The 26,422-nt window shown below is 39.1% G+C and overlaps 1 protein-coding gene across 2 annotated transcripts in view; it reads left to right on the top strand.

Moving 5' to 3' along the window:
* EDIL3 (EGF like repeats and discoidin domains 3) overlaps nt 1-26,422 on the top strand; it is a 442,715-nt gene that overhangs the window by 401,070 nt on the left and 15,223 nt on the right. For both annotated transcript variants that reach the window (XM_030567391.1, XM_030567392.1), the window contains one exon: nt 20,945-21,100. In XM_030567391.1, the coding sequence (XP_030423251.1) occupies nt 20,945-21,100 (156 nt within the window). The remainder of the gene's footprint in view (nt 1-20,944; nt 21,101-26,422) is intronic.

The raw sequence follows: 26,422 nt of genomic DNA on the forward strand, positions 1-26,422 counted from the left end.
TCCAGAATTTCTGTCCTATAAAAAATTTTACATTTTGACTTTTTTTCATCCTAATCCAGGACTGTCACAGGGTATGCACACCTCGTCTCCTATTGGAGTAGGTCAGGGCTGGTGGCCTAATGGCCAGAGACAATATGGCTGCCCCTGGGGTTGAGGACTATATGCCCTAATGACCCAAGTGAATATGGCTGCTTTTGGGTTCAGGGCAGCGCATCCTAGTAGCCAGAGTCTATATAGTTGCCCTTGGGGATCAGGGCTGTGTAGCTTAATGGCCAGAGTCAATAGAATTGCCCTGGGAATCAGGGCAATGTGGCCCAATGGCCGGAGTCTGTATGGCTGCCCTCAGGATCAAGGTTGTGTGGCCACCTATGAGGGGTGATGGCTGGAGTAGGCAGATCCGGGCCCTTCCTGTCAATGGCGAGTGTGTTCACTACCAAACCAATAGGGATCCTACTGCGACACACTGACCTCCCTTGTCTGGGAGATACCAATCACTCCACCTTCCTGGGCCACTTCTTAATGTGTTTCCTGAAGCTGGGGTCTGTATGTTGTCAGGATCTCCAAGCTCCACAGTGTAGGTAGTTCTAACTGCAGGCTGTAGGTCTTCTTGGGATCTCTGGTTCCTGCAGGCAGGTGCTGAAGCAGCTGCTGCGATGAAACCTCCCCCAAGCATCCTCCCTCCTCAGTGGTCAGCCTAGAATGAGCTGGGCTGCTCCCTTTTATACTGAGGCAGCAATTGGGACATGCCCAGCACAGTCTGATGGGTGGAGTCAGGGCCGTCTCTAGGCATTTTGGTGCCCTACGCAGCCCCCTCCGATGGGGGGGCATCCCCAGGCCTCTGCGGGGAGGGGGCAGGAACACGCTTGGGAGGCAGGGGGGAAAGCACCCCCCCCAGCACGAGCCAGCAGAGTATAACGGGTTGGGGCCAGATCGTTCCACTTCCTGCCACCTGGTAAGTGCAGGGTCGACCCGACCCCACACTCACGGGGTGGCGGGAAGTGGAGTGACCTGGCCCCAGCCCACTCCATTCTGCTCCCCTGGCTCCCAGCCTTGGGACTTGGGGGGCAGGGAGAACTGCCCCCCAGCACTCACCAGCAGCACAGCTGGGAGATGGTGGAGCAGAGTGGGCTAGTGCTAGGTCGCTCCACTTCCCACTGCCTGGTGAGTGAACGGCACACCTGACCCCTGCTGCAGTCCTCAGGGGAAGGGGTGGAGTAGGGGCAGGGCTGGGCAGAGGAGGGGCGGGAAGAGGCGATACAGGGGCAGAACAGGGGTGGGGGCTTAGGAGAAGGGGTGGAGTGGTGGTGGGGCTGCGGTGGAGCAGGGTTGGGAAGAAGCGGGGGCCCTGAGGAAGAGGCGGAGCAGTGACAGGGGCAGCTCAGATGGTTGGGGGATCAGGCTGGCCACTGGTGCAGCATGCAGCTGTACAGAGCACCAGGAAATTTGGGGCAATTTGGTGCCCCACATTTCCTGGTGCCCTATGCAGCTGCATACTTTGAGTATGGGTAAGGACGGCCTTGTGTGGGGTTAACACTTTCTTGCCTAGTACAGGATATATACACCCCTTCACAAGAACAAAAATACATTTCTGATTATCTGAAGTTTTTATGGGACAGAAATTCTATTGTCCAGTAAGCTTTACTTAATATATATAAAAAAGTTAACCAGAATCTGCTCATAACAGCTACCTCCAGACATCTGTCCATTCCCCTGTTTTTTTTTCAAATGTTGACAAAAATTACTTTACAAATTGTTCATCTTATACTCCCAGAACATATACAAACAATTTGAGACTACACCTCTTCAAACAGTCACACCCTAAAATTATATTCTGGATGAATAGCTAGGTAAATCTTTCTCATTCACAATTAATTTAAATAGTTAAATCATTCAGACCCATTTCATTCCACTCCTCCTTCAGATGCCAAGGACATCAGATAAACATGCAACATATCTGAAAGGTCAACAAATTTGGGATGAGTTGGACCAAGGAGAGAACTGAGTCCCAGAATCAAGCTCCCCACAGTGAAAATATCCTGCCAGCAGAACCACTCCCATTTCAAGCTGGTGTCTGTTTGTGCAATGGTATATTAAGTATCTGGGGATGTTCATTCTGACCAATAACAAGTGATTTTCCTGTTCCCTGAAGCATGAGCATTAATAGATCTTTTAATTTTATTCAAGATAGTACATATGGGAATACTGCTTTAGAAGCATCTCTCCACTTAGCTTAAATTGAAGAAGAAACTCATTTTCCTTGGTAAATCTGCACCTATATTTCTCTGACTAAAAGGGGCCATGAGAGATACCTTAATTGTATTGCACTAATTTGTTTCTTTAATTCTATTTATCATTAACATTTTATCACTGAAAACAAAAGCTTGTTCTGTTATTTTGGCAAGTGTATTTTGTAGAGCTTATGGTTATTTTCAAGGTCTGTTAACATGGTTTTGTCATTTTTAGTGTACAGCTACAGCAGCATAGCTGTAGAGACAGGTTATGCATGATAATCTCAGCTGACAGATGGATGAAGTCATTCTTTAAAAGAATGGCTGAATGATGCTGTCTTGGCTACAGTTACTATGAAAAGACTCCTATAGTAAGAGCCTGTAAATCAGAGGAGGATCTTTCAGACTCATCTTCTAAGCAAATTTAACTTTGCTTCCAGGGAGGATTTTGTTGGTACTTAAACAGTTCAGTAGTTACGTTAATTATCATTGAAATATCTTGTGTGCAAAGTTATCTTGACTTTACGTGCTGATATTCAACATATATAGTAATAAGTTATGAAGACTTCATTGTGCAGCTGTATTTAGTCAACTGAGAAAAGCAGGCCAGGTAAATAATAAACTTCTTTATTGGATGAACATAACAAGATTTTTTTACCTTTTAAAAACAAAACAAACAGCTTGTGCCTTGCTCTTAAGCCCCTGGGTGATTTAAACATTTGTATTAAAACATTCATCAGTATTCCAACCAAAGTCAACACATTATCTTCCTTCTGAAGAAAGTTGTGCTGTACTCTCAGCAGTTTCATTTTTCAGTGGGGATTTCTCAAACTTTCTTTTAGGTTTCAGTTCAAAGGGTTTGCACTCCTGAAATTTTGCTTTTGGTTTCAAGATGTAATGAATCCAAACCCTCAAATCAAAACTAATATGAAACTACTTAGATTTCCACTGATTTCAGGACAAAATCAAACATGACTGTTGGTTGTAGACCACAAATTCTTCTACCTTCACTTCAGTGTGGATGGGGAAGTTACCATTCTGAAACTAACAAATATATTGCACCTCACAGATCACATCTCCTTTGCTGATATTCTTTGGTTTTCCAGCCCTACGTTTACCTCCAGGAAGTCACCCATTCGCACAGCTGTTTTACTAACTCTGGGGCCTGAGAGTCCAGTGCTTAATTTGTGCCAGCGCTTGCCATGGCTGAGCCCTGGTACCTCTAGGTTTGGCAGTTCATAACCCCAGCATCTCTAGGCTTGCCGCACCAGTTACAAAAGTTTTTTTTTAATTGCTGGAGCCCCGGCACCTCTTTCATTCCCAATTAAGGACTGTGAGAGTTCCCAGAGTGGACTGTGATAATAGGGAATCCTTCTGTAGAACTAAGGAATCCCCAATCTGGGACTGAATCTCCAGCCCTAGAATCATAGAAATGTAGGGCTGGAAGGGACATTGAGAGGTCATATAATCCAGCCCCTTGCATCAAGGCAGGACCAAGTCTTCCTATACCATCCCTGACAGGTATTGTTTAACTTGTTCTTAAAAACTTCCAATGCTGGAAATTCTACAACTTCCCTTGGAAGCCAATTCCAGTGCTTAACTATCCTTATGGTTGAAAAGTTTTTCCTAATATCCAATTTAAATTCCCCTTGCTGCAGATTAAGCCCATTACTTCTTGTCCTACTTTCAGTGGACATCAAGAATAACTGATCACTATCCTTTCCATAACAGCCCTTCACTTATGCCAACATCTGATATGCCAACAGAGCCTGTCACAATTTTCAGTGGGAACTTTAAAAATAGCATAAAATGAAAATTATGTTAAGCTCAGAAAGTGCTAAAAAATCCCATAAAACAAATATCTTAGTGGCATGAATTAAATTCAGGCCATTTGAGTCATGATGCAACTGAACTGGGAGCAGGATGCCCATCTCAGAAGATTTTTCTGTGAATTTGGGAACTGGTCTAGCATGCTGCCATCATCAAAATTAAAAGATGATGGAGCAAGTCAGCGGGCCATTTCTGAAGTTCCTGGAATAAAGGCAGCTCACTGCACACAAAGGCATTGGAAGGAAGTATTAGCAGCTAGTTGAAATGCTTCAAATTACTTTGGTTTTGATCTTGGTCGATTGGTTGAGTTTTTTTGTGTGTGTTCTTCAACTCCAGTTGTAGTCATCTTTATGGGCTTTTCTGTACAGTTGTCATCCTTTGTTTTGTCTTCAGCCATTGTCATCACCAATGTTGGCTGTTTTATGTTAGTTCATTAGCTTATGTTTGGTATTTGTCATATTTGGTTTGTTTAGGGCTTGGGAGGCAGAAAACATTGCACTGCCCATTTTGATGAGTCAGCTTAGTTATGTGATGGAATATTTTCAAAATAGGTTATTTTCATTTCAGAAAATTATGGATTTTGACACAAAAATGGTTTCTCTTCTCCCTTTAATGTCAGTGGGAATTGTCTGGGCAGAATGAGATACATGACAAAAATATGCTTCTTACAATGCAAATTTCAAGGGTTCTCTGAAAACTAAGGGCCTGAATTCAAGGCTCATTAAAGTCAATGGAAAGATTTCCTTTGACTTCAGTGGGCTCTGGATCAGGTCCCATAAGAACAGCAGAAAGTTCAATTAGGACCAGCCAAAAACCTTACATCAAAACTGTTTTTTATTTTTAAAAAATGATTTTTGATTAAACATTTTTTTTCCAAAAAGGTCTGCTATTTTGCTGAAAATTTTATTTTATTTTATTTTGCAAAAACCAAACACCCAAGAACTGAAATATTTCAGATGAAAACCAAAATATTTTGATTCACATATTTCTTCTATGGTGCTTCATGGATGTTATAGCTTGGTTTCCTCATGGTCCCATTTTCCTTTATGGGTCAGGCTCCACAGCTTGACTTCATCTCACAAGATGCACAAAGAACAGGGGTTGCCATGCTGCAACCAGCTGCCATCAACATGGGGGAAGACTATAGTGCATCACAGGAGATGTAATCCAATCATAGAACCCAGTCCACAGAGGAATATGGGAATGAGGCACCAAAAATACTCCAATTTGTGGCCAAGTAGAAAACTTTGGTTTGTATTTATTTATTTTTCCTAAAAAGTCAAATTCCTGAAAAGCCCATTTTCTGGCCAGCTCTGCTTGCAGCAAATTCTGACTTTTAATTTTCAGAGCTGTCAGATTTCCATATCTACACTTATGACAAATTCGACCAGTGTTATGCCCAAGTAATGGTCTCATGGTTTTGCAACCACATTCTTCCTTCAGGTTGTCTTGTCCAATATGAATTGTACTTTTTTTTTGCAGGACCATGTAGAAAATATCATGCTTTTCAATTATGTGAAAAGATGCCATACACTACCTTTGGGACTGTCATGGTATAATCCCCCACTCTGAACCTTAGCGTCCAAAAGATGGGGTACCAGCATGAATTTCTCTAAGCTCAATTACCAGCTTAGGACCTGTAGTGCTGCCACCAACCAGGAATTCCAGTGCCTGGTACACTCTGGTCCCCCCAAAACCTTGCCTGGGGACTCCCAAGACCCAGACCCTCTGGATCTTAACACAAGGAAAGTAAACCCTTTCCCTCACCGTTGCCTCTCCCAGGCTTCCCCTCCCTGGGTTACCCTGGAAGATCACTGTGATTCAAACTCCTTGAATCTTAAAACAGAGAGGAAAATTCACCTTTCCCCCTCCTTTTCTCTCCCCCTCGCAGACTCTCCCTGAGAGAGAAAGTAATCCTAACACAGAGAGAAAATAACCTCTCTCTCCCTCTTCCCTCCTTTCTCCCCACCAATTCCCTGGTGGATTCAGACCCAGTCCCCTGGGGTCTCACCAGAATGAAAAAAACAATCAGGTTCTTAAGCAAGAAAAGCTTTTAATTAAAGAGAGAAAAAACAATAAAAATTATCTTTGTAAATTTAAGATGGAATATGTACAGGGTCTTTCAGCTATAGACACTGGGAATACCCTCCCAGCCTAAGTATACAAGTACAAATTAAAATCCTTTCAGCAAAATATAAATTTGAACTCCTTCCAACCAAATACACATTTGCAAATAAAGAAAACAAACATAAGCTTAGCTCGCCTTATCTATCCAGTACTCATTATTTTAAACTTATAAAAGCCTATATCGGAGAGATTGGAGAGAAACCTGGTTGCACATCTGATCCCTCTGAGCCCCCAGAGTGAACAACCACCAAACACTAACAGCACACACAAAAACTTCCCTCCCTCAAGATTTGAAAGTATCCTGTCCCCAATTGGTCCTCTGGTCAGGTGACAGCCAGGCTCTCTGATTTTGTTAACCCTTTACAGGCAAAAGAGATATAAAGTACTTCTGTTCTATTAACTCTTACTATCTGTTTATGACAGGGACAATACTATTCAAAGACTTGACCATCATTTGACAATAATGTGCTGACGTGGCTGACAGTTATAATTGTTTTCAGACTATCTTGGAAATTATTCCCCTATTAGGAAAAAGAGTCATAATAATAATTCTTTTAAATGACATTTTCGTGCAGTTATTTCTTCTACAATTATTTCTACCATGCTCCTGTGGTTTGGTTTTGCTTTGCTTTTTAACAGTGGCATATACTATTAACTTTAAACTTTTCAAAAAAAGGTAGATATTTATTCACACCTCAAATGTTTCCAAATGTATCGTTTTAATTTCTATCATTACAAATTATTCCCCATTTCTGCTGTCAGTTTCCAGCACAGGCTATTTGTAACAACTTATCTCTAGCTGCGAGGATTCCCTGCAATTCCTGAGTGCTTTTCCTTTGAATTGGCTACCAATGTCCTGTGCTGCACAGTTAGCTAAAGCAGTAGCTTTCAAATGCAGAACTTGTCTACAAGGCAGCATAATGTGATACTACTGTGAGGTCCCATAATCTCCTCAAGCACACACTATTTTAATGGCTTTTTCATTTTTAATGACTATTGTACTATAGGCTGCTAGTTTCTCTGACATGCTCCACAAGAATTCTCATTGCCTGATATGACACCTACTGGTATGAACAGAACTGATCAACTATTTAAGTGTTCTAATGCAGTTCTAAAGTTTCTTCTAAGCTCCGCCAGATGTCTAATCTTATTAATCTTATGGACTGTTTTATTTGCATCTGCCATCATAAACACTGATCAGCTTTGAACATCCCTGACAAGTGAGAGACTCTATAGTTACTTAAAGAATTTTATTCTCCTGAGCTGCTTTAAATTGAACTTTAACTTTTTTTAAGGTAATACACAAAAATATGTCTGAACACAAATAGGACTAATCCAAGGTTAGCAGAAATGACAACAGATTTTTAGACCAATGGCTCTTGGCTCTTCACATTCTGAATCTCTTTGTGACCCTTTCTTTATAAATCACATTACCAGGCCTGAACTTGTAAAGTGATGTCCTCTCCTGAGAGGTTCTGAGTGTATTCTGAGGGGTTCTGGGAGTCATCAGCTTCCAATGAAGTCATTGCATCTTGCAGGATCAGTTGCATTTTATGAACCACTGGGATGGCAATGTTATCTGGGTGCTATGCATGGGATTTACAAAAATAAATATGGGACTTTAGAGCACAAGTCACATTGAGTTCCTGTGGGAGTTGGGTGCCTAACTCCCTTTTGGTGTTTTTGAAAATCCAAGCCCTATAGTTAAAATGGATTTGAAGCATCAGTAAAGTAAGAGTAGTCATAGTTTAGCACATTGTGGTATATTAAAATTCTCTTATATAGGAAAGACTCACAGGTCTTAAAATGGTCAGTGACTGTAACACATAAAAAGAAGCCTTAACTTCCTTTGTCTTTGAAGTTCTGAGGAAAGTGTATGGTATTTTAGTGTTTCTGTTTTTTCCGTGACTTACACCTAAAAATGAATGGTAATAAGAAAACTACATTAGTTGAGAGTTTAGTTCAAGTGACTTATTTCTCGGTCTAAAGGCTTGTCTGCATAGCAAGTTAGTGCACGGCAAGCCAGGGTGAGAGTCTACATGTCATAACCTAGTCCCAGATTTGGACCTTAGCGTCCAAAATATGAGGGTTAGCATGAAAACCTCCAAGCTTAGTTACCAGCTTGGACCTGGTACGGCTGCCACCACCCAAAAAATTAGAGTGTTTTGGGGCACTCTGGTCCCCACAAAAACCTTCCCTGGGGACCCCAAGACCCAAATCCCTTGAGTCTCACAACAAAGGGAAATAATCCTTTTTCCCTTCCCCCCTCCAGGTGCTCCTGGAGAGATACACAGACACAAGCTCTGTGAATCTAAACAGAGGGACTCCCCCCTCCCCGTTTTCCAGTCCTGGAGAACAGAATTACCGAGAGTTAATCTCTCTTTCCCCCCTCACCCAGAGGGTATGCAAAGTCAGGCGAATAAATCTAACACACACAGATCTCCCTCTGACTTCTTCCTCCCACCAATTCCCTGGTGAGTACAGACTCAATTTCCCTGAAGTTTCCCAGTAAAGAAAAACTCCAACAGGTCTCAAAAAGAAAGCTTTATATAAAAAGAAAGAAAAATACATAAAAATGGTCTCTCTGTATTAAGGTGACAAATACAGGGTCAATTGCTTAAAAGAATATTGAATAAACAGCCTTATTCAAAAAAGAATACAAATCAAAGCACTCCAGCAACTATAGACATGTAAATACCAAAGAAAAGAAATCATATAACTCATTATTTGATCTCTTTGTCCTTACAACTTGGAAACAGAAGATTAGAAAACAGAAATCACTTCTCAAAGCTGAGAGAAAAGCAGGCAGACAGACAAAGACTCAGACACAAACTTCCCTCCACCCAGAGTTGAAAAAAAAATCCTGTTTCCTGATTGGTCCTCTGGTCAGGTGCTTCAGGTGAAAGAGACATTAACCCTTAGCTATCTGTTTATGACACTACAGTACACCAGCTTGCCATGCAGTAACTCACCAAGTGGACTCTGCTACAGCGCGCTCCAGGACGTGACAGACTCACACCGTGGCTTGTCGTACACCAACTCACCATGTAGAGAAGTCCTCCATGATTCCAGAATTGTGGTCTGTAGCATGTTTGCTGACAGTCCACAAAAAAATATTTCACATGGTACTGGTTCTTTCTGGTCTTCAGCTGCTAAATTGCATAGAAGACAGCTAAAAATACATGAAATGCTTTCCAGCGTTGCTTTACCATATAAGCAATTGTTGTAGTTATCACATAGATGTCATTCAGTTGCTAGCAAGAGAGGAAGTCTTCCTGAATGTTCCATGATTGTGAACGAGACATGAAGTGATCCACAAGACCACCTCTCTAAGACCTTGTCCACACTTGCAGTGGTGCGTAGGGCACATACAGCTATGTGACAAGGTGAAAAGCAGGCTGTATCCACACTGTGATGAGTAACTACACATAGCAGTGAAAGGCCCTGGCAGAGCCTTTCCCCATTGCTGGAGTCTTTCCTTTGTGGCAATGAAACACTCCAGCAGCAGGGAGGCAGCAGGACACCACACTGCTAGAAAGAGAGAGTTGATGTAGGAGGCGTGGCTTGGCCATGTAGAGAGCCATGTAGGCTATATATCCTACAGTTCTGGTGTGTCTGTCCTCTCGCCCAAGCAGTACCTCACTGTCTCTACTGCTATTTATACCCCTGCTAACTGGGCATGCAGTATCTGTACTCTACACACCACTGCAAGTATAAACATAATATAAGTTGAAATCCACAAAGTTTGAGAAACACCCCCCTCTCAATTTCTGAAATGTTTTACCATAATTGAAAATACAATGCATACCATTTGCTATGATTTTTTTTAAAAAAGAGTATGAATTGAGCTGCTTGCTCAAACAAACCAGCCATCGTATAAGTTTTAAGATAAAAACATTCAGAGCAAGCCTACATTTATACTTGTTTCTCAAGAAAGCATATACTCAGGAGATGATTCTTTTCTAAGAAATATAATTTGTACATTCACATAACTTCTCTTGATGTATAGGTCATTTTTGTATATTCAATAGCTGATCCAATTAAACATAATTTTTTAAGGAGAGACAGAACAAAATAAGAGCTGTGTTTAGTAGTTCTGCCTAAGGAACTAAACCTGTTGAGAAAAATATCAAAACATTGTAAAATCATGTTACAGGTGTAAGCTTAAATTGAAAAAAACCCAAACAAACAGGAAATGTAAAGAAAAGAAACACTCTCTCCTTAACATTTGCAGGAGCCTTATCTGATTCAGAAAAGTACCTAAGCACGTGCCTAAATCAGTCCATGTTCAAGAAAGCAACTAAATACACGATTAACTTCAAGCGTGCCTTTAAATTCCATTCACTTGAATGAGACTTAAGTACATGCTTAAAGTTAAGCATATGCTTAAGTGCTTTCCAGAATCAGGGCATCAGTGAATCATTTTACCTAATACATGTGTTACAATATAATAGTAATTTAAAAAAAGAGAGAGAGAAAGACAGACAGAAAAGTCTCTTTGGAAGATGTTGGAATTGACATAATAGTCTGCAGAAGGTTCTTCCTGTCAAACTGCTTACAAAAGTTCTTTCTGGAGCATTACTTTTTAATCTCATAAATTAGTGTTTTTCTTTATAAGTTTAAATCTGTAATATTTTTGATAAAATGAATGCATACTTAGTTAACTTTATTTAATATACTTCTGAGAGTTAGTTGTTAGTTACTTATGTGCAGCAGCTTCTAGAAATTATATCTTTTAGCAGTGTTTTTTCTTCTTCAAAGTACTACAGGTACTTAGGCACTATAGATTATTTGCTAACAATTTCATTTTTTAATGGGGGCCTTTTTAGATTTACTTTTGGAAAACAACATTTATTTCAGGCATTAAAACAGAGATTCTGACACAGCATTAGCTGCTGTATATAGCAGCACACCTGGTGGCTGCTATATTTTATTGGTTCCAATTTTCCACCATATCAAATGCTTGGATTGGAGAGTGGTGGCTCCAGGGAGCCAGCTGCAACTCCCTGATTCAGGGCCACCCAGCCCTAGTGTAAATAAGATAAGGAAGGTTCCAGCACTAGCTTTATGTTGCTGGCACTGCTGGCATAAGGTCTCTTATTTATTGGATAATTTGAGAATTGGGCATAGCTGAGCTCAGCTCTGCCACGCCCCCAGCTCACCTCTGACAAGTCACCTGTGCTGAGGGCATAGGAAGCAGCTATGCCACCTTTGCTAGCTCTACACCTGTGGAGTTTCTTCCTGCACAGAAGGAATTTGCTGCTAGAAATTTCATCTTGTGTTACCACTATTTTCTTCTTCTTAAATGGGTAAGCAGTGCAAAATGGTCTAAACTCATCTCAGAATCTGGCTTTATTATATTTTAGCCCCAATCCCACAAACGCTTATACACAATTACATGATTACTTACTCCTGAGTTCAACTGTATAAGTAGTGTAAGTAAAGAGTATACGTAAAGAGTTCTCAAAAAGGGCCAATTCTACATAGTTTAAATAAGAATACTGTTCAGTACTGTTTTAAATTTACACTAAGTTGTTCAACTAACTAGCAATCTAGAGCATTTAATTACAAATATTTAGATATGTTTTTATGTTAATAAATCAGCTCTTTCCTCTGAACCACATTTCCACGGTTGAATTTCCCTTTAATATCTCAAGACTAAATCCACAAAGGTACTTAGCCACTGCTTCACAAGGCGCTGCAACATGAACTCCATTGGTGTCCTAGTAGAGAGAGAAGTGCTTAAGGGAGAGATTCTGAGATGCTATTTAGTTGAGCAGGGAGCCACATAATTTCTGTAAGTCCTCAGCTAGGAGTGAAATGCAGAGGGAAAAGGAGGGGCTTAGGCTCCTCGTCTCAAAGGTATTTAGGCACCTGAATCCCATCAATCTGGGTCTTTAGGCAAGTGACTGATGGGCCAAAGGGAAGTGCCTCCATCCACTCAAGATTCTTAGCCATGAACCCTCTCCTGTAGTTTACTGCCTAAGCCAGATCAGTCTGTGTCCTGGGGATAAAATCCAAACTTCTCAAGAAACACCAGAGAGAAAAAGAGATCCACCCCATTGCAGCCAAGGCCCTCACCTTGGATACAGAAGACCTCTGTTAAAGTCCCTGCTCTGCCTGATTTGGAACAGGTCATTAAACCTAGATCTCCCACATCCCTGGTGAGTGCTCTAAGCACAAGGCTATTGGGCGTCCTTTTATACCCTCACACATGCCGGGCAGCCAGCTCCTGAAATTCCCAAGCTTGTTGCCCCGTTCTTTTTGTGGGGGTTATGCATGCTCAGAGCATGCCTACCACCTCAGACCCCTCAGGTGTGATAGGCAGGGGAACCCTTACTTTAAGAATCCTGCCAGGGCTAGGATGCTGAGCAGCTCAGTGGTAGCCGGACTTGGATGATTTTGTGCATGCCCACCAGTGGAAACATAGGCAGCTAGGTAATTTAGATGCCTACAGAGTCAGGTGCCAGCTGAGTGGTGGGTTTTGAGGACATTATTGGTGCACGAATGGTAGACTTAGGTATCAAAGGAGGACCCCAAAAGGCTTTATGGGGTGGGGTTGTTCATAAATGTATGTATGATATAACTGGAATAGAGTTTTGCTACATGTAAAGGTTATGATCTACTGGTTATGTTCATCCTAGTTGTATGCAGGCACCATTTGTGTGTTCAGAGTTATGAACATTGGATGTATAATTGCTTGATTTCTATGTCGCCCTTTTGATCACTTCTTGGGAAAGGAATGTGCAAATTAAGTGCTCAATCCAGAAGCACTTAACAGACAAAAGAGCTTGGAAGACTCCAATCCACATAAGAAGTCTACCTGAGGACATTCAAGGTAACATGTGGGTAATGACTGCTGCCGGCAGGTCCTGAGTCATGCATGGGTATGTATCAGAGGGGCAGCCATGTTAGTTTGGATCTGTAAACTAAGCAAAGAATCCTGTGGCACCTTATAGACTAACAAACGTTTTGGAGCATGAGCTTTCGTGGGTGTATGCCCACTTCGTCAGATGCGTGTAGTGGAAATCTCCAGGGGCAGATATATATATGCAAGCAAGAAGCAGGCTAGAGATAATGAGGTTAGTTCAATCACGGAGGATGAGGCCCTGTTCTAGCAGTTGAGGTGTGAAAACGAAGGGAGGAGAAACTGGTTTTGTAATTGGCTAGCCATTCACAGTTTTTGTTTAATCCTGAGCTGATGGTGTCAAATTTGCAGATGAACTGAAGCTCAGCAGTTTCTCTTTGAAGTCTGGTCCTGAAGTATTTTTGCTGCAGTATGGCCACCTTAAGATCTACTATTGTGTGGCCAGCGAGGTTGAAGTGTTCTCCTACAGGTTTTTGTGTATTGCCATTTCTAATTGTGTCCTAATATCTGATTTGTGTCCTAAGGATAAATGGACACAAATCAGATATTAGTAATGGCAATACACAAAAACCTGTAGGAGAACACCTCAACCTCCCTGGCCACACAATAGCAGATCTTAAGGTGGCCATACTGCAGCAAAAAAACTTCAGGACCAGATTTCAAAGAGAAACTGCTGAGCTTCAGTTCATCTGCAAATTTGTCACCATCAGCTCAGGATTAAACAAAGACTGTGAATAGCTTGCCAACTACAAAACTGGTTTCTCCTCCCTTGGTTTTCACACCTCATCTGCTAGAACAGGGCCTCATCCTCCCTGATTGAACTAACCTCATTATGTCTAGCTTGCTTGCATATATATACTTGCCCCTGGAAATTTTCACTACGTGCATCTGACGAAGTGGGTATTCACCCACGAAAGCTCATGCTCCAAAACGTCTGTTAGTCTATAAGGTGCCACAGGATTCTTTGCTGCTTATGCATGGGCATGTGACTTGCCCATGTGATTCCAAATCTCCATTTTGTGACTGGATTCTACACAGGGTGGTCTCCACCCACAAGAGAAAGTCTATTTAAACCCCTGGGAGACCCCTCCATTTTGTCTTCAGCTGGCTAAAGAAGGAGCCTCTCCATCACCCCAGGATACTTAAAGGAAACTGAAACAAAGAACAATAACTACAGGGGTTTGAGTGATTGCTGGTCCCAGGCTAAAAGGAGATTAGCCTGTAAAAGGGAGCATTCTGGAACTGGTGAGGATCTTATCTGTATTTAGTTTGATTAGACATAGATTTGCGCATTTTATTTTATTTTGCTTGGTGACTTGCTTTGTTCTGTCTGTTACTACTTGGAACCACTTAAATCCTACTTTCTGTATTTAATAAAATCATTTTTTACTTACTAGTTAACTCAGAGTATGTATTAATACCTGGGGGAGCAAACGGCTGTGCATCTTTCTGTCAGTGTTATAGAGGGCAAACAATTTATGAGTTTACCTTGCATAAGCTTTATACAGGGTAAAACGGATTTATTTGGGTTTAGACCCCATTGGGAGTTGGGCATCTGGGTGTTAAAGACAAGCACACTTCTGCAAGCTGTTTTCAGCTAAACTTGTGGCTTTGGGGCAAGTAATTCAGACTCTGAGTCTTTGTTGAAGTAGACAAGAGTGTCTGGCTCAGCAAGACAGAGTGCTGAAGTCCTAAGCTGGCAGGGAAAACAGGGACAGAAGTAGTCTTGGCACATCGGTTGGCAGCTCCCAAGGGGGTTTCTGTGATCCAATCCGTCACAGGTAACAAAAGAGGATGTTAAGCCCCAAAGTATCTTTGTGGATCTAGCCCTTAGTAACTAAAACAAAACAGGAAAAGGAGACATAGAAAGAGAGCCGGAAAGTTTAGCCCAGGAGAGTTCTTTGAATCACAGGATGTTAAACTGTTTTTAGATCAGCAGTTTGTAGAAGTATGCGTTAAATTGTATTCCATTGTTCTTCTTGTAACCAGTTAACGATCCTATCAGTAACAGCCTAATTGTCTCTGCCAAGTTCTAAATTCTGCTGTTTTGAAGAAGGCAATGATTGTGATCCAGCTAATCGCATTCAAATCTGAAAAGTACACAGCAACAGAATGTTAATTCAGATTCTTTCCCTGGTAATCCGTTTGATAACCTGGTGTTTGCAATTGACTAACTGAATATTAATTCTACTTCCTCAGAGGAAGGTATGTTTTTCATTAAATTATTTTAATTCAGATATTTTGTCTATACTTTGCATTAAATCCTGCTTTCCTTTCTCATACAAGTTGGTTTCAGTGATAATACTCCTGCAAAGCAAGCAGGATGTAGCCGTTTGGGGAAAAACAGGCTAAAGGAACATGTGGTAGCACAGCTGTTACCTTGATGCCTTGTTAATATTAGTTTTGGTTATTTATAATTTTGTTCTTGTTTCAGTATAATTATTCAACACAATGTAATAAAAAAAATGTGTACTTAGCACCATGAAAGTGTGCTAGAAAAAAATGATAGAATATAGGCCAAAGTATCTCTGAGCTTTCCACATCACTTCAGAACAACATTACAAGGCCATTGGATATGTTCTGTAAGCATAAAACAACTGTTACTGGGACATTTTTATTAACTCTGGATCTGTATGATAATAAAGGTTGATTATGATTTTACCTTTTAAATCCTTTGAATTTTAATGAGATTTTTTTCCTGCTCTGAATTTCAATGAGAAGTACTCTGTATATGATGGCCACATAAAATATTTGTGAAATCCATCTAGATTATCTTTAAGGTTATAAAACAAACAAACAACATCTGTTTTTTAAGGGCTTTTTTTCATACACTAACAAAACAGACATTAATTTTCAATATAAGTAACATTCCTTTCAAGACTACTTTAAGAGACCATTAAGGTCGAGATATTAAAAAATTAGTGCCTAAAAGCAAAGCTCCTAAAACCTTAGTTCAATGATACTCAGATCTCAGTAGTTCAGGAGCCAAATAAATGGACAGCATTACGCAAAAGCGCCACAGTAGTGTGAATTCATTGTTTCATTTACTATAGTGCTATATATTCATATTTGAACAGTATGACAGGGGAAATATTTAGATAGATCAGATTCTTCTCACAGCAAAATGACTGACCATGTATTCTAATTGGTTAATAATTAAATCACACAGCATTTTAATATAATATGCTGCAAAGAACTACAGGAGACCCATTAAAGAGTCACTTGTGGCTTGTGAGCCTCAGTCTGAGTATCACTGCCTTAGTTAAAAGTGCAGAGCAACCAGCAGTTGCCATTGAAGTTAATAGGAGTTGCTTGGTGCTCAACCCTTTTGAAAATCAGGCCACTTATTTAGGCTCCTAACTAAAGTACTAAGAGCTTAATTTTAGTTACAATTTACTCTAAGTCCCCTTTATACTGCTCTTCCCTCCATTTTTGAAAAACTTGACCTAAGGTTGCAAAGTTAGAATAAAGTTCTGCAGCTTTAGGGCACAATCCTACAAACACTAAGCTGATGAGGGTTTTTTTAACTCACGTAAGTCATACATATTGACTACCACCCATGCTAAAGAACAATGTAGTTCTGCCATTTAACTAAAACACATCTCTGGACCTAGCAGACCTGCAAAATACTGACTGGAGTCAAATCTGCTATTTTAGCAAGAAAATCAATAAATTGGCAAAGAACAGTCTTCAGGCACACCAATCTACTGCCCACTTCCTTGATCTGTACCAGTCAATGTTCAGGCATAGTCATGGAAGAAGGACAGTATTGATAAATAACTCCTTCCTGTCCACAGATGAAGGAATATGTCCATACTTATCCTCCTGGGTCTGCCTAGATCATTAGATACAACTCACCTCAGAGATGTAACAAGGTCTGACAGGAAAGGTCTGAAATGGGTCCAATCATTCCTGTCCAAATGCTCACAGAGTGGAATCATGGGGAGTTGTTCCTTTATCTCTAGGCCACTCAATTTTGAGGTTCCCTAAGGGTCAGTCCTCTTCTCCATCCTTTCTAACATCTACATGAAGTCTCTGAGGGAAAGTGAGACATCATGGCTGAAATACAAGCAATACGCAGCCAGTCCTCAGTTCTACATACACTTTGCTTCCAGTAGAAATATCACCATTTTCCGAGCTATCCATCTGCCTGGCTAGGATAAACAGCTAGATAACAGAAAGCTGGCTGATCCTGAACCTGAGCAAGCTGGAGATGCTTTTGGTGGGAATATGAAAACTCTCTGAAGACCTAAAAAAACTGTTAATTCACCTCCCAGTAAAAGTTCTGCCCTCCAGCTGTCTAATCAGACCAAAGTGTACATGCCTTTCTGGACTCCAGGTACCGATGGCTGGAAAAATGCTTACTTCAATCTATGTCTAGACAGAAGACTGTTCCCATTCATATCCTACATGGAACTGCTCACATGATCCAAGCATTCATGATCTCATGGATAGACTACTGCAACTCACTATGAGTCTTTTCAAGACTTAATGGACTTTCAAATGCAGTGTTGTTGTTGTAGCCATGTTCATCCCAGGATATTAGAGACACAAGGTGGGTGAGGTAATATTTTTTATCTGACCAGTTTCTCTTGGTGAGAGAGGCAAGCTTTCAAATTCACACAGAGCTCTTTTTCAGGTCTGGGAAACTAAATACAAAGTGAACCAGATCACTATGACGACATCATAAAATAGTAAAGGAGGAAAAAGATGTGAAGGCAGGAAGAGGGAGAGAGAGAGAAGAGGAGGAGTGTAGCACAGGAGGAGAGAGGATATAAATAAATAATTATTTAAAAATAATAATAAAGTACCACCTTTACTATTTTAGGGGAAGTGGGAGAGAAAAGTGGACCATTGGCCTATTGTGATCTGGTTATCATCAGATGGGGACCATTCACTTTTTAGTTATGTTGAATGAAAATAAATTGAACTATTACAACCATGTTAATTATCTTGCATAGAGAAAGAATCAGATATTACAGCATGCTACACATGTGCATTGAAGCTTATATAGAAACAATTATATTACTATATGATTGCAGAGCCTCTTATCCTAATTCCTTTCCTACACAACTTCACTTTGTGAATGGGTGTAGGTAGCACTCCTTACAATTTTTACACATGCTATATGTATTAGGAGAGCCATTATTTGATCGTATTAAATCCATTTGCATATGGAAAGTATGTTTTTAAAATGTTTTTAACTGACAAATCATAACCAATTTTCACCAAACCTCTGAAAGGCACATATGTTGCCTAGGGAATATGTCCCTTCAAAATTTAAAGACACTAACACCTAACACTGACCTAAAATTTGACCCTTTATGTTTTAATGTAAATGGAAAAATATTATCTTCTGCCAAAATACATTTTTTTTAAATTGGGTGTCAAGTTTTGGGCATCCAACTTAGAAAAGCCTGATTTTCTGAGGGTGGCTCAGCACTTCTGAAAATCAGACTTCTTTTGAGGAGTCTGAGTCGACATCCAAAAACTGAAGCATACAGTAATCACTAATACAGAGCAATGCACTTCTAGCTGAAGTTGGGAGAATAACAGTAAACGCAATGGAAAGTGAAACAGCACATGGCTCTCAACTACAAAACACCAAGAACAATAAATATCCCATTTCATAGCTTTCTCTCTGTATTTTGCCTTCATAAAGTATGATCTATTTTTAAATAGCATTGGCAACTCAGTTTTTGTCAGTGCAAATCATCAGATAGCTTTTTTATGCCTAATAATACAAATTACATTGAAAGGCTACCTTTGACTTCAGAGGGGTTTGAGTCATGTTCCTAAATTGGAGCACTTAGCTCCAGAATTAAAATCAAAATCTTTGGTGTGACATTGTGATGCTTTGGGGTTCAGCCAGACATAAGGGGTTTAGTCACTACCTGCCTTGCAATTCTATGCTATGCTGCTGTGGCTCACAATCTAGACGCCAAAAGCCAGCATGCAAGCAAGAAGGTCTCACCCTGGCTTCCACCTGCCAGTTATTCTTTGAAATGGGACCTCAACTACCATTCCGGCCACAAGTTCTCCTGAAAAACATGTTCTGCCATGTTCAGCATCTCTCTTTGTAACTGCTCAATTTCGCTGCTCCTTTAAAGAGACAATATACATCACCCTGTACGTTTAACAGGTATTAACACACCGTCCACAATGAATTGATTTATTAAAACTAGCACACAGATTTAAGTGATGCCCAAACAGAAGGGACAGGAATAGAAAAGGTTACAAACAAACAAAAGTAAAACTCTGGTTCTAAGACTAAAGTCCAATTTAACAAACTAGAGTCTTCTATTCAAAGTAGTTTTCTCGCCACAGTCATTCTTCCAGCAAGGCTGCCCAATCTCCAGCCAGAATCCAACATAGAGCCCAAAGCACTTGGTTTCTTTATCTCCTCAGGTGAAGGATCATATAAATGACTTTTGCTTTCTCATATATCTTCCCAAAGTTCATTGACCCTGTTTGAAGAGGCAGGAAGGCTTCCTGGGATGCAGTCTGTATCCCCCATGGAGATTAAGTGGTCATCTTCCCCCACTTGCCTGCCTGATAGCTTTTTTTACCTTGCATGTCAATATGCTTTTTATTGTCTTAGATCACACCTTGCTTAATTTACATTGGAGACACATTCAAGCCTGTGGAACCTTGTTCTAGGACCAGCTGGGCTTAGGCACTGTCTAGGGGTGCAGAACAATTTGTATAGTGGGGATGCTGAGAACCGTTGAACTAAACTGTGTATGATGGAAACCACTTGAAGCCAGGGAGTGCGGCAACATCCCCAGCACCTCTGGTTCTATCACCTATGGCACTGTCTGCCAAACACAATTAAAGAACATCGTTCCAGCACATCTGTGTAGTTTTTTGCATGTTAACCATACTTACATCACACAAGAATATTAACGATCAGTGAGTTACTTTTCCAAGACACCTTTTAAATAAATATTATGAAACAATGTGTAGAGTGCACTGAGCTGGTTAGGCCAGCTGAAACTCACTGCTACGTATCAGAAAGCCCGTTGCTCTCTGTTATTGGGGTGTCACAGACATCCAATTTGCAGGAGACTATTTTGCAAAAAAAAAATGCATTTGTTACTTAGAAAGTATAAGCATAAATATGGAAATGATTTAGCCTGGAGCAAAAACTAAAATTCATGGGGGTAAGTATATATTGGGAAATAGATGCAGTTAAAGTGACAAAATCATTTTAGAAACCTCCAAGCCCTCAGCTAGTGCAAATAAATGTAGCTTCACTGAAGTCAATGGAACCAGACCAAATTATATCAGCTGATGATCTGGCCCCTAGTTTGAGAGCTGGGGAGGTGGGAGGAGAGCAACTAAAACTGATGTTCCACACAAGAGGAATCCATTAGCAGCTCTAGGAAATAAGGCATGTAGGCTGCATTTATACACTCACACGCATCACAAATCAAACAAAATGCCAAACAGCACATGTCATATAACAGACCATGATTGTGTGGAAATCCTAACTTTGAGGCTGCAGAAGCATATGAATACTGAAAATCAGGACTGGAGAAATAATGCACAAGTAATTCTAAAATCTCTTTATTAGGAATAGGGAAGTCCTATCCAAGATGTAGGATTCTTATAAAGCCAATCCAATATTTATATTCCAGATCTTGGAAAATACTGGTCTAAGTAGGCTCTTGTAGTTAGAAGATATTTTGGAAATCAGCTTAAACAATTGTTGAGGTGGTTTTGCTACAAAACTAAGGGCTTTCCTAAATTAACTTGTGCTCTAGGGCATCATAGCTGCTATGACATGATCAAGAATGTATCTTTATGTTTTTGTGTGACACAAAGTCAGTTGCTGAATTTAAAATATTACAACTATGTTTGACTTTCTTATTTGTTTGTTTGTTTATAGATTGACCTCCTTGTTCCTACAAAAGTGACTGGCATAATTACTCAAGGAGCTAAAGATTTTGGTCATGTACAGTTTGTGGGCTCTTATAAACTTGCTTACAGTAATGATGGGGAGCACTGGACCATTTACCAGGATGAAAAACAAAAAAAAGATAAGGTAAGATAATGAGGCAATTGATATTTGGATTGCATTTACAGAAAGTAGTAACCTCAGTGCTGGTAGCCTGCAGGTTAATATGTACTGTCTGTTTTATGTGGATCTATATGCTTAGAGTTCCACAAAGAAAAGTCAAGGTGAATAGAAAGGAATCATAAACCACAATGACATTCACTGATACTATAATATCGTATATATCTATGCAATGTGCCAGATCCAAAGCTATTAGATGCGGGACATAAAACTTTACAGTTCTCCATTTATTGAAATTATTTCTCCCTTGAACTCTGCAATAGAATGCATATAAAAAGTAGCTTGTTTGTGTTTTTGAGACCAGCAACCCTGCTGAGATTTTGATAAGCATATGATAAAATGTGCTAGCTATTTTGAAAAAATAAATACTTTTTTTTTTTAATGTGCCTTTGTACCAAATGGTTTTGGGTGATTTTACCCATATGCCCACCCATATGCATTAATATTGCATCAGCGGTCTTAATATGCTTTAAAATAAATTAATTCCAGAACTCTTCCTTTTGCAAATGTTAATGCCAGATGTTAGAGAAAGGGGTGTTTTAAGGTGTTGAGTGCCATGTAATTTTATATCAACATAGTCTAAAGAAAAAAGAAGTGACAGGTCAAATTTTAATAATTGTCTCTCTTCATACTGCTCCAGGGGCATGATCTTCATTATAGTAGTCACGTGAGGTGATCAATCACACCACTATCAAAGACAAGGAAGATGTTCATAAGTCCCTCACATTCCTATTTTCTATGCAAGTCTGAGCTTTCAAAATAGTCTATTTAAAAATTCTCAAAGAGAGTCTTCAACTCAAGTTGCCATCAAAAAAAATCATTGTGTCTTCTTAACGATCCTTGAAGAGGTGATTGTTGTCTTTGTGATTTTTAGATAACTAATTAATTCTCCAATTAATATAAATATTTGATGTTCAAATAGCTTCTTATATTAGTAACCAGATTTAGCAAGGTCACTTGATTCTATATTGGTACATAAAACATATTACTACTCACACAGTAATGGTATTGTAAGTTATTATTTTAGATAATTGCATTTAGATGCAAAACATTTGCCAAAGAACATCACAAAAGAAGCTTTTGCATCTTAAGCATTTAGGGAATAAACAAACAGGTTTTCACCTTTAAATTGAAACATAAGGTTAGAAGTAACCAAAAAATGTCACCGCTATACATATTTTCCTTAAAGTTAAACAAATGAAGACTTTAGACTTTATAAAAGAAATCACTGTCACAAAGCATATTTCCAGAAATCTTTGTGAGTTTAAAACTGAGGTTTTTCTTAGGAGGGACAGGAGCGAGGGACGAGAGAGGGAAGGGGTAACCAAAGACTCTCAAGTCAGCATTTATTGCTTTGAAAAAACAGGTGCCACACATCATTTTGCTTTCACATTGTAGAAAATAATATATTCCCATCCCTTAACAAGGCAGTTGTAACCTTCTTTTTTAGAAGACATTTCTATGGTAGTTTGTGTTTTAACCAAACAGTTCCCCAGATTGCAATCTAGATTAATAGATTCACACCCATCATACTTCAGGAACCACTGTGATCATCTTCTCTGTCCTCCTGTATAACATAGGCCATAGAATGTCCCAAAAATAATTCCTGGAGCAAATCTTCTAGAAAAAACATCTGATCTTGATTTAAAAATTATTAGTAATGGAGAATCCACCATGATCCTTGGTAAATTGTTCAAATAGTTAATTACCCTCGTTGTCAAAAATTTAACACTTATTTCCCTCCTGAATTTGTCTAGCTTCCACTTCCAGCCATTGGATGGTGTTATACTTTTCTCTGCTAGATTGAAGAGCCCATTCTTTTTAATTTTATAACATGCTAGCTTTTTTAATCAAAATGTTGTGCAATCAAAGGTTTTTCAGAAGTCTAAGTATATTACATCAACATTATTGCCTTTATTGACCAAACTTGTATTGTCATTAAAAAAAACATATTAGGATAGTTTGACAGGATCTATTTTCCATAAATCATGGCTGATTTGTACTTATTACATTATCTTGTCTGGGATTGATGTCAGCCTGACAGACAGGCCTATGATTACCTGGGTCGTCCTATTTAGCCTTTTGAAAAACTGGCACAACATTAGCTTTCTTGCAGTCTTGTGGAACTTCCCTAGCACTCCATGACTCACTAAAAATGAACATTAATTGTCCAGCGAGATCCTCAGCCTGCTCCTTTAAAACTTTTGGATGTAAGTTCACTGGACCTGCTGTTTAAAAAATGTGTAACTTTAGTAGCTTCGGTTTAACATCCTACAGTAGATTTACCTACAATTATTAGTTAAAACTCCTACTGCATAGTCTATGCATGGGACAAATAGCAATAACTAACATTTAGATATATCTTTCTAACATAATGTAAAATTCAAACTATAGAGAATATTGAAGCAAAATAGACATTATAAAACTGCATTACAGAGTCTGTGCAATTGGACCTAGAAACAATATGTACAGGTTTATAGCCAAGGAAGGAGCATTCTCCTTGATGCTCTTTGTGTCTCTCATTTTTTGGGAGAAAACAGATTTCCTAGGAGTTTTTTTTAATTAGTCCAAATGTTTAATTTAATAAAGTAAGCAACTATAAATATAAGCATGTATGCTATTGTTTTCCAAGCACTGTATGCATAAAAATAATTGTAAATATGTTCTAAAATTCAGTAAAGGCAAAGACAGGTTTGTAATAATCAAAATGATATGTTATTATAATTACCATAATAACCATTTTTGTATCAATTTGGAGGTCTGTCTCCCACAGGTGTTCAAGAGTAGGTTTAGTGATTGATCTATACATACATATTTAATTTCTCTTGTTTTTTATTTCGAATGTTGTTCAGTGTACGTTGACTTTATACTGCAGGCTGCAAACAGTTGAATTAATAGCACGGTCAAATTTTTGTTATGGATTTGTTTACAATACATACATTGCTTACGGGAATCATTTTTTAAAAATGCAGACAAAATGGAAATTATTTATTAAAACATTCTACTGGGTTATGGATAATTGGAACATAGTTACACTAATGGGCATTTATAGCATAAATTTAGGTTCCAAATGGTTAGCAGAATGTCTTATTCTAGTAGTTAAAGTAACTGTTGCCTCAAGGTTTGAATGTTTTCAACAATTGTTGTTTTTTTCAGGGTATTAAATGTTTCCACTTGTATTTATTATTCATAGAACTTTTTTTTTAATAAAAGGAACCATAAACGTATCTCACACATATCAATTGTATTTTCAGTTTTTGCATTCTATAAAAGAGCTTATGATACAAAATATGGTATATCCATATGGACAGTGTTGCTGACATGGAATTAGTGATAGCTTGCTTCTTGGGTAGACCCACTGATTTAAATTAATTGAAAGAGTCTATACACTCAGCATGAGTAGGGTATTATAATCTGGCCCATATTCTTCGTTTTGAGTCTTTCTCTCTCAAATATTATTGAGAGCAAGATGGCAGATCTCCGTGGTTTTATCCTGTAGTGACTTTCTTTTGCAATAAATTCCAAGACTCCAGATAATAAAGGCAAAATCTGCCATTATAGCAATAAAACTGAAAAGGTACTGACAGATGTGGTTATGTATGTGTGTTTAGTATAATTGGTTGTCAGGTAAAAATAGGAAACAATAATTTTCCCTTTTCCTGGATGTACCATAAATCTATCCAAAATATCTGACAGTTACACCTCTACCTCGATATAACACTGTCCTTGGGAGCCAAAAATCTTACGGCGTTATAGGTGAAACCATGTTGTATTGAAATTGCTTTGATCCACCGGAGTGTGCAGCTTCCCCCTACCCCCGGAGCACTGCTTTACCACGTTATATCTGAATTAGTGTTAGATCAGGTGGTGTTATATTGAGGTAGCGGTGTACCAACATTAGTACTTCATACTCATATTAGTTTATAACCTTTGCATTAAAAAAAGGAAATGTCTTTCAGAGACCAAACGTCTAATAGCAAAGTACTGCATTCATTACAGTGAAAAAGAGAATATGCATTCAAGCTTACTTTAACTTTGCTCCTTGGTGTAGTAGCACAGAAAGAGACACCATCAAGAAATATTGAGCTGCACTCATGGGAGGAACAGAAGAAAAATAGTTTGGAACAAAAACAGAATCCGACCAGCCTTTGCAGAAGAACCAATTTTGAGGATGTCCACAGGATTTGGCCCAAAATGTATAAATATTTTCAAGGATGCTTTACTGCACTAAGCAAAACTTACTGATGTTTCCCTTTTTTCTACCATGGCCTGACAGCTTTATGATAGTCTTGATGTGAATTTATCCTGAGTAGGATAGGATTGTCATATCCTTTGAGAGTCTCTATAGATTTTTGCTTCCCATTACTGGTGATTAGTAACCACCTGCCATCATTTTTCAGACACTCAGTTGTCTAACTTTTATTTACTATTTCAGGCAATTTACACAGTTCTAATGTCTTCCATGGCCAACTGGCCGCCCAATGGTCCAATGTCTTAGGAAGAAAAAATAATGCCAGAAATGGAGGAAAAGGGAACACAATCCGCAAGGAAGACCTGCTCTTCAGCCCCAAACAAAATCTGTTACTTCATACAATGAATAAATTATAGATCTAAAAACCCATTAAAATATATATACATTCAATGTATATGTAAAGTGCTGATCACCACGTTTCACATTCAGCCAATAAATAAATGAATTAGATATTTCAAAAAGAAGAAAATGTGGTTTTTTAGCTTTAGGTTTCAGTGATGCACACTTTTAAATGGAAAACCTGTGAAAGCAAATACAGTAGCATCTGTTGCTTCTATCTGGCTTCAGACATTTTAACTGCCAGTCATCTCAGTTTAAACCTACACTGAGCTCATCTAGAGATGCAAACTAAAGGGTACTGGAAAAAATGCATCTTTAAAAATTACACCTTTCTTGGTCATTGTAAATAGTTAGAATGAAACCTCTGGGATATATTAATGTTTTCCCTGCAGTCAGGAATTACTGAAGTTTAAGCAACCTACATATGTGAAGAAAGTGTATTTTAGAATGACTGAAGTAAAATAGTTATCTTGTTCTTCTCAGCTAGAGGTCAGTAGCTTACTATATCTCTTATGGCAAGGCCACTAATACCAAGCATGAGTAGATTTAATTTTTTTTTTAGTCATATTCTGAATGTGATTTTTAAATTGCTTCCCGTGCGGTAGATAACCTAGAGGCAATTGTAATGTCAAATGGAGGTCTAAAGATTGCATTTTTCTTGATAATATGTAAAGAGCCACACTTTTAAAGGAGCCTCA

The sequence above is a fragment of the Gopherus evgoodei genome, chromosome 6, assembly GCF_007399415.2.
Source record: "Gopherus evgoodei ecotype Sinaloan lineage chromosome 6, rGopEvg1_v1.p, whole genome shotgun sequence".
NCBI lineage: Eukaryota > Metazoa > Chordata > Testudines > Testudinidae > Gopherus > Gopherus evgoodei.